At 43.1% G+C, this 9,857-nt stretch overlaps 1 protein-coding gene across 1 annotated transcript; it reads right to left on the bottom strand.

Annotated features, from left to right (window-relative positions):
• Nucleotides 1-5,415: 5,415 nt before the first annotated feature.
• On the bottom strand, nucleotides 5,416-6,786 carry LOC149284956 (uncharacterized). Its single transcript, XM_089495893.1, has 2 exons — nucleotides 6,770-6,786; nucleotides 5,416-6,430 (listed from the first exon to the last, which is right to left on the bottom strand). The coding sequence occupies exons 1-2, from the start codon at nucleotides 6,784-6,786 to the stop codon at nucleotides 5,416-5,418; spliced, it is 1,032 nt and encodes a 343-aa protein (XP_089352019.1).
• Between the last annotated feature and the right edge of the window lie 3,071 nt (nucleotides 6,787-9,857).

Here is a 9,857-nt window from a genome sequence, read left to right as displayed (position 1 = left end):
CCAGCCATATAACACCGGTTTTGCAAGATCTACATTGGCTGCCTGTTTGCTTCCGGGTGCAATACAAGGTGTTGGTTATAACCTATAAAGCCCTAAATGGCTTGGGCCCAAGGTACTTGGAGGACCGCCTCTCCCCATACAGTCCGTCTCACACGCTCAGATCGAGCGGAAAACATTTGTTAAGAGTTCCTAAAGCAAGATACATTTCATCTCGGAGGGCATTTTCCATCTCAAACCCACAGATTTGGAACTCCTTGCCCGATGAGCTCCGCGCTGTCACCTCCCTAGATGTATTTAAGAGGAATTTGAAGACCTTCCTATTCCGCCAGGCTTTCCCCCATGAGCATTAATGTTTTCTTTATCTCCCTTGATGATGTATATGTCCAATCCAGCTATTTGTTATGGTTTTTAATGTTTTTAATTGTTTATTAAGATATCTGATTTTAGATGATGTATGGTATGGGTGGTTGGTTTGCACATTGCTGGGGATATATGTTGTTTTTAATTGTTTTTTGTTATGCTTTTCATGTTGGAAACTGCTGTGATCTGCATAGGAATAGCGGTATATAAATAAAAAAAATTATTTTATTATTATTATTAACTTCTATCCTGGATCGCCATCTGGTGGCCACTCTTGGCAAATCACTAATAGCAGTTAACCAAATTAAACAGTATATAAAACAAAAACATGAAACAAGCTAGACAAGGAAACAGTTACATGGATTTGTAATTGGTTGAGTGGCCGAATCGAAAGGGTGCTCAACAATGACTCCTTTTCATCCTGGAGAGAAGTGACCAGTGGGGTGTCCAGTGGGGTTCTGTCCTGGGCCCAGTGCTATTCAACATCTTTATCAATGACTTGGAGGACAGAATTGGGGGCATACTTATCAAATTTGCAGCTGAAACCAAATTAAGAGGTGTAGCTAATACCCCAGAGAACAGGATCAAAATTCAAAATGACCTGAACAGATTAGGAAGCTGGTCCAAAGCTAACAAAATGAAATTCAACACGGAGAAATATAAGGTACTGCATTAAGGGCGGAAAAATGAAATGCACAGATATAGGATGGGAGACACCTGGATGAATGAAACTATGTGTGAAAAGGATCTAAGAATCAAGTAGACACAAGTTGAACATGAGTCAACAGTGTGATGCGGGAGCCAAAGAGCCAATGCGATTTAAGGCTGCATTAATAGAAGTATAGTGTCTAGATCTAGGGAAGTATTAGTGCCACTCTATTCTGCTTTGGTCAGGCTCCACCTGGAATATTGTGTCCAGTTCTGGATGCTGAGAAACTGGAGCATGTCCAAAAGAGGGCGACTAAAATGGTGAAGGATTTGGAAACCGCAATGGGACAGTCTCAAAGCTTCAGGCAAAGAGCATCAGAATGAAGTCACAATGGGACAATCTCAATGCTTCAAGGAAGAAGCATCAGAATGAAGTCACAATGGGACAATCTCAATGCTTCAGGCTAAGAGCATCAGACTGAAGTCACAATGGGACAGTCTCAATGCTTCAGGCAAGGAGCATCAGCTGCCCTCAGTTCACCTCTGACATCTTCCTCCTCCACATCTTTGTTATGCCCAAGTTTGTAAGGGCAACCTGTTTAACCTGAGAGCGTGTAATGAAAATTTCTCTTTCTGTGGACTTATTCAGAGCAGGGCTAACACAGATAGTGAGACACCAAATTTGGGTTTAAACACTTTACATGCAAAAATTTATTAAATCACAAAAAATAATACAAACATTGATTATCAAGAGCTCTTTCATTCACTCACACATCCATACAATACTCACACACACTTTCCTCCCGCCAGACATTGATCAGTTGTCCTCAAAGGCTGGGGATGACATTGTCATCGTGCGGTTGGTGCCAACAAAATTAGGGTGAAAGCCAAGGATCCTTATACTTTTCTTCTCTCTGGCTTTTGGCTGCTGAAGTCTTGCAATATTGCAGCCCATTACTCAACTTCTTCTTTTCGGGAGGAGACAGCTGTTCAAAGGCAGGTCGTTCTGTTCAAGTCAGTCCATTGTCCTGTCAGTTCCTCTTTATTGTGACTCAGGAGAAAAGGCACTTTCCCGGTCATAGTTCGACACACCTGAACACCTCCCCGCTTCAGCTTCCAAATTCCTCAGCCTTTCCTTGTCTCAGTTGCCAAATCAATGCTCTGCGCGGAACCATCTTTTTTAGTTCTTTAGCTTGTTTTAAAACACCATTCCTTGGTTCTTTGGTTCTTCAGTTTTGGGTTTAAGTCAGAATTCACACATTTGTCTTACATCTTTAACTTGGACACCATCCCCTTCATACAGTCCTTTATTTCCTTTCTGTCTTCCTCCAGTCAATAAACTTCTACCTGGGGTTCTTCTTTGCTGGGGCAGCTATCAAGGGACTCTCCTACTGCCAGGTCTCAGGCTGTCACTCTGCCCCCCGACGGCCTTCCTTTCCCCAGTCTGGGGCCGGAAACCCAAATCTTCCAATGGTAGCCTGGGTGGTATGAGCGTCACAAGGTTTCCCAGTCTTGGGCTTGGCTCCTAGTTCCTCTGAAGAAGGCACCTGCTCCTCCACCACCGGGATCTCCAGAACCACCCTTGTTCCTGGGTCTCCATTGGAGGTAAAAAAGTGAGACTTTGCAAACTGTGAGATCTGGAGTTAGTCCTGTGCTCAAAAAATAAAACCCATTTGAAACAAGAGCAGCTTTATTGATGAATCCAGGCAGAAACATCCATTAACATGTTTTTGCAAAGTCTGAAGTCCAAAGGACCTTGTTCAACCCCTCCCTAAGCCAAGGTTGTGTATACTTCCCTTCCTTTCTCACAGACAGCCTCACCTTGAAGAGCGGTCTTCCCAAGCCAGCTTGACTCCTCCTTGAGAACCATCTCCAGCTGCAACCCCAGCCCCTCTCCAAATGCCCTCCTTCATCTAAAAGCCACTCTGTCTTCCTAACATTTCCCACTACATGCTTTCTACAACCCATCACTCTACACTACCTACTATGAACTACAACTATAACTCCTACTTTAATAACCAAACCCTAATATTTTATTCTTTATGACAGAACCCTTATACACTGTTTCTGACACATAATGGGCCTACCCAATCCTTCAGGTAAATAGCACCACCCTGAAGTCACAATAGTACCGTCTCAGTCCTTCATCCAAGGAGCATCAGACTGAAGTCACAATGGGCCAGTCTCAATGTTTCAGGCAAGAAGCATCAGCTTCAGGTTGCAATGGGCCAGTCTCATTCAGGTAAGGAGCACCAGCCTGAAATCACAATATGTCACGAATACCTTTATTCGTGCATTTATTCATTTGGGATTCATGCCATAAAGGTTATAGGTTTAGGTTTAGATTAGAGTTAAGATAGATGGGATTTATGGTGGGTTAAAATAACATGTTTTAATATGTGCTTTAATAGAAGATGCTAGAAAGAAGTAGGGAGATCATGGCTAAAGAATGTCCTTGTTTGCTAGGATTGGAATGTGTGGGAATCACCCTTCTAACAGAGGCTTGCGTTTAAAAGACTGTCTCTGTAAAAGGAGGGGGAACCTAGAGAGTTATTGGTATTTTTGTATTATATTATGTTGCTATGGGTTTATGCTTATTATCTTTTCACATGGTATCATACTAGATTGGGATTGATGGGGATATATATTTATTAACTATATATATAGTTAAGCCATAATATTAATTAAACTGTTGTGTGGCTCAGTTCTGTGGTCCAAGGTCACAGGTGCAGTGGTTGAGAAAAGGCACATGAGAGCTTAATTGTTTTTAGAAAAGGTGCCAGAATCCCGGATGGGAGGACACTGCGGAAAAGGGCTATCCAATTAATTAGCTTTCTTGGTAAACGGAGTGGGGTGGATTCATATGGTTGTAAAAGGGATATATTTATATCTTCTTTAATTCCTGACAAAAAAGTGACTTCTATTACATGTATCTTCTTCAATAAAAGCTGCTCCTTTTTCAAAGTACTGTATTGCTTTTTGTGTTGCAAGAGGGGCTGCAATTAGGGCCCTGACAGATCTCTCTCTCCCCTTCCATTCACCCTGCTTTCCCAAAAGGGCTGGAGAGCAGACCAAACCAACCACAGAACCTTTCCCTGCTCTTGTGTAATGCCAGGTCAGTCAAAACTAAAATGCACATAGTCCGTGATGTCCTACTGGACCAAGAGGCTAACCTGGCTTGTTTCACGGAGACCTGGCTGGGTGATGAGAGCTCAGCCACCTGGGATCAGGCCTTACCAGCCGGGTTCTCCCTCAGTGAGCAGGTAAGGGGAGTGCCTTTGGTCCATGAAGACAATCTTGCTTTGCCCAGGATACCTATCCGTATGATGGACCACATCGAATGTACATACCTCAGCTTAAAGACTAGGGAAAGTCTGGGGATTCTGTGGGTTTACTGTCTGCCCTGTTCCTTAACAGACTCCCTAGCGGATCTGACACAACTGGTCTTTGAGCTGCTGCTGGATTCGCCTAGGCTTTTAGTCCTGGGCGACTGCAACATCCCCCTCGATGCCACTTCTGAGCATGCGCAGTGATTACCAGGGCCTAGACGCTGCTGCTGCTTATTCTGCTGGGGGCCTTTGCGGGAAAGGAAGGTATGCTCTGGGGGTTCAGCGGCCTCCCCTTCCTTCCTTCCTTTGAGGAAACAGCAATGGAGCCCAAGGTGCAGAGCTGGACTCAGGAGGGAAAGGCAGGACAGGAAGGCTCTCTCTGTGTACCCTGTGTGTGTGTGTGTGTGTGTGTGTGTGTGTGACTGTGTGTGTTTGCCTCTGCTGTTCTTACGGCTGGGAATGGAGCTGAGGACTGAGGAGAGAAGAAAGGGTCAGTTTTGGGCAGATTCAGAACTTTGTGCATCAAAGAGTCCAGTGTGTTGAAACAGCAAAGAACTTTATTGAGAACACATAGAAATCTAGTGTTTAAGCCAGAAATGCCCACTCCAATCCAAACAATATATTAAAACCCCAAAACCTAAAACACCACCCTCTTCCAAACGTAGCCCCCACCTCCAATTCCCACAGTCTATGCCCCACAGGTAACAAGGCCACCATTGCCATTCCCACAAACTAGCCCTTTCTGTCAATACCTGCCCCCAACTTTCTTCAGCCAACATCCCACACATTACAAAAGTTATCATTCCCATAACTATTCTACACATCTATAACAAATCCCAGCCCCCGAACTACCTAACCTATACCACGACCCACAATTTCCAGCCAAATTTACATCCCAAAGTAATTATCTATACTATCAGCAATTAAAACCTTAAAATAACAAAATACAACTTTAAAACACAAACAGACATATCGACACACAAAGCTTACAAACAAAATCACAAGGGCCTTTTCTTAGCACCACTGGATTGAAAATATATTTTTTGTATTCATTATTGATAAAAATAATGTTAATTCATTATTGGGATTTGTGTGGCTTCTCTCCTGTGTGGACTCTCTGATGTGTCACTAGGACTGACTTCGAAGAAAACCCTTTCCCACAATGCTGGCATTTGTATGGCTTCTCTCCTGTGTGGATTCTCTTGTGTGTTACTAGGTGTGACCGCCGAGAAAAACCTTTCCCACAATGCTGGCATTTGTATGGCTTCTCTCCTGTGTGGACTCTCTGATGTGTCACTAGGCTTGACTTCTGAGGAAAACATTTCCCACAATGCTGGCATTTGTATGGCTTCTCTCCTGTGTGGACTCTCTTATGTGTCACTAGGCTTGACTTCTGAGGAAAACATTTCCCACAATGCTGGCATTTGTATGGCTTCTCTCCTGTGTGGATTCTCTTGTGTGTTACTAGGTGTGACTTCCTAGAAAAACATTTCCCACAATAATGGCAGTTATATGGCTTCTCTCCTGTGTGGACACTCTGATGTGTCACTAGGATTGACTTCAAATAAAAACATTTCCCACAATGCTGGCATTTGTATGGCTTCTCTCCTGTGTGGACTCTCTGATGTGTCACTAGGCTTGACTTCTGAGGAAAACATTTCCCACAACACTGGCATTTGTATGGTTTCTCCCCGGTGTGGACTTTTCGATGCATGACAAGGACTGACTTGTAGGCAAAACATTTCCCACAATGCTGGCATTTGAATGGCTTCTCTCCTGTGTGGACTCTCTGATGTGTCACTAGGTTTGACTTAGAAGAAAAACATTTCCCACAATGCTGGCATTTGTATGGCTTCTCTCCTGTGTGGCCTCTGTGATGTGTCACTAGGTGTGCCTTCCGAGAAAAACATTTCCCACAACGCTGGCATTTGTATGGCTTCTCTCCTGTGTGGACTCTCTGATGTGCCGCTAGGATTGACTTGTAAGCAACATTTTTCCCACAATGCTGACATTTATGTGACTTCTTTCTTGTGTGGACTCTCTCATGACTGACAAGTGATTCTGTAAACAAGGAAAATGACAGACAAGACAATCTCAGTGTTAATAGAAGATGTTACTCCAGGATTTAGCCCAACGTTCACCCCTCCCTATTTCAGATTAGATTAATAAAGTTGGTGTGAGTGACCTGAGCATGACCCTGTTCTAGATGCCCCCAAATCCATATAATGATTGTATCCTTACTCATAGGAGCTACCAAAGAAGAGATTGAGGGAACTTTGATGAAGGAATCATTGGAAGCAGATTGTCAAAGGACTGTTGAAAAAATATTCCATTAACCATTTGCAAAAATACTTTGATTGACAGGTGGCATCATATCCTGTGAAACTGCCATAGAGTCTTGAGTCAGAGCCCAAGGCATGATGCAAGCTAACTGCAAAGGTCCCTTCATGTTGTTTGGCACCTGGAGTTTTCTCAAAACCAATACAGTATACAGCTCACATGCGGATTGGTGTGGATTGGATTGAAGTTGTGTGTACAAGGGATGGTGAAGTTGATGGAAGTCAGAGAGGAGAGCTTGCAAATATTTGTATTATTTTGCGAATCAAGAGAGAGAAACTCCAATGAATTAAATGAAACAAATTTGTTTCTGATTTATTTTTAAGTGAAAAGTGGCCAGTGAATTGCCAATATCTGTATCTGGATATTTGTTTCCATACTCTGCTATGTTATTCTTGAGCTGCATCTGGGAGTGTCACCCTCAGTTTGCGCTGTGTATTGGCTTGTGAATGCAATAGGAATTCAGAGCCAAGAAGGACCAAGAGCCGGTGTGCTAATCCTTTCTGTCTGAGATATTTCCACCAAGCACCCATTGCATTTAATTTAGTTTCAAACCATTCTCTCCCCCAGGAATCTTTCTAAAATGATATAAACCTTTTTGAACACTCGGTTTCTGGCCCCAAGAAACAATTACAGTATAAATATCTGCCCTGACTGACTGTTCTTCGACGTCAGTCCAATTACAGACAGACAGTCTGTCGCTTTACATTGCTGAACACCTCACTACACTCGCCAGCTCCACTTGCCATTGGAGTTACTGACTTCTCTCACAATTCTGGACCCTCAGCAATTGCAATCAAGATCCACCTAGGTAAAGTTTTACCATTAGCAAAGCCTCACACCATTCACCACTCCCACCTTTGTTACTAGTCTTTGCGTGTGTGTTTGAACACCTATATCTGTATATGTGTGTATATTGCTTTCCCCCTAAATAAAACATAAAAACCTATTTCAAATGCCTTTGAAGTTCTCTGTGCTTCCAGGCCTGGTATAGTTGGGATGAATCCCGAGGTCGCTCTTGACCCAATCAAACTATATATCTGCTTTCAACTAAGTACCAAATTCTCCTAAAAGTATAGCTCTTGTGGGTGTCCTCCCCAGACTCCAGCATTTGGGTAATAAGGGGCCTCTGGAATCAACCATGGAACTAAGCAAGCTCAGTTAGGAAAAGAAAACCTAGAGAAAAAGCAGGTTTTGTGTCCCCCTTTCCTCCCTTCACAAATATTACTCATAATTGCTTAATGGAACCCCTAAATATGTCTGAAAACAAAGATTTGAGCCGATTCTCAGATGTTCTCTCAAACAGGTTCTTAAAATCTGTCAGGTTCATGGCTGCCTCCCAATCCCCAAGGCCCCTCTCCTTTGGTGTCTCTCCAATAGTGCCTCACTAAACTACAAATTCAAATATTCTACAGGATGTTGTTTTCACAATTAAACTGCGCTTGAAAGGGATCTAGGACTCCTAAAGGCCCATGTGATTCTAGGCTGCATCAATACGAGTATAGTTTCTAGATCAAGGGAAGTGATAGTGCCACTCGATTCTGCTCTGGTCAGGCCTCACTTGGAATAATCCTCACTTGGAATAATCCACAATTCAGTTAGAACATGCCCAGAGGAGGGCAACCAAAATGGTGAAGGATCTGGAAACCATCAAGCCCTATGAGGAGCAGCTTAGAGAGCTGAGTATGTTTACCCTGGAGAAAAGAAAGTTAAGAGTGGATATGATATCCATGTTTAAATATCGGAAAGGGTCATTGTATTGAGGATGCAGCAAGCTTGCTTTCTGCTTGCTACAGAGAAAAGGAGACACCACAATGGATGCAAGCCACAGGGAAAGAAGTTCCACCTCAACATTAGGAGGAACTTTGGGACATTAAGAACTCTTCGACTGTGGAATATACTCCCTTAGAATTTAGTGGAGTCTTCTTCTTTGGAGGTCTTTAAACAGAGGCTGGATGATGCTTGGAATGTGTATTTCTGCATGGCAGAAGTGAGTTGAATTGGATGGCCCTTGTGATCTATTCCAACGCTATGATTCTGTAATTCTAGTGGAAGCATAGCACTATGATAATTAAGCATTAAAGGGGCCTCAGTCTTCATAGAAAGGAGAATGGATTCAGGTTCCTTACCCACAGAGGCCACATTCTCATAGTTTTCCATCATTACATAACTGTACATCAGTCTCTGCTTATTCGTCAACAGTTTCCATTCCTCTTCAGTGAAATATACTGCAACATCCGCAAAGGTCACCTGCAACAGAAAATAGCCCTCATCCACCGAGTGACTAAGCAAAAGGGAGGAAAGCACATGGTGCATCCAAATATTATTTCATCACTTTATAATTCAGTCCAGCAAATAAACTCTAAATTCTGTCAGCAAGAAAAAAGCTACTGCCTTTGAGATCCAGTTTGTCTTGAATCTTTTCAATATACTATACAATATAATACACAATATAATTTAGGCCATGGCTGGGATATTGATAATGGATTAGGATATTGACTATCCCAACACATACAGTACATTTAGCCACCAAAGAATTATGGTGCATTTAGACATTTCTTCCCAAATTTTAGAACCAAATGTCATTATTAAAAAACATTTCTGGGGAGCACTCTGGGCTTGAGGGCCACTGGGTCCACTCCATATTTAGATCCAGAGATGTTCTCCCATAGCGCCCAATATTTGACAGATTGGAAAAGCAAGACGCATGTGGATAAGCAACCCAGAAGGCGGTGAAGATGGCCAAAGTTGTTTATGAGTTGTTTCAGTCTCCTGGGAAGGGCAATATCCTGCCTCTTTGTTTCCTCTCCTCTACCCACTTTTGAGTTGATGGGGTGCAAACTGAATGACACTCAGGAATTGAAGTGAGCTGAGAAGGGGGAAAGTGGGAGGAGGAGAGAGCAACTGGGACATTTTTAAAAGCCCCCAAAAAAGTGGGCTGACAGAGGATTAACCAGGACTGTCTCTGGTAAATTGGGAGAGTATGTTCCCCTCTTGCTTTCAAGAGCTGGCCCAGCAGTGATACAGATGAAAGTAATAGTCAAGGACTTCGACTCACCAAAGAGTTCTTGTACCTCTGCATCCTCTTTCTCTTGGGGCCCAACTCCCTCCGCTTGGCCTCTGTGTCGGCCATCAGGTGGGCAGGGGTCCTGGTGGTCTTGCTCTTGGGTCTCTTCCAGCAAA

Source organism: Sceloporus occidentalis, unplaced genomic scaffold (assembly GCF_023333645.1).
Source record: "Sceloporus occidentalis isolate IW3139 unplaced genomic scaffold, rSceOcc1.0.p SCAF_86, whole genome shotgun sequence".
Lineage (NCBI taxonomy): Eukaryota > Metazoa > Chordata > Lepidosauria > Squamata > Phrynosomatidae > Sceloporus > Sceloporus occidentalis.
Note: the sequence above shows the minus strand (reverse complement) of the source record. Positions and strands in the feature narration are given on the sequence as shown.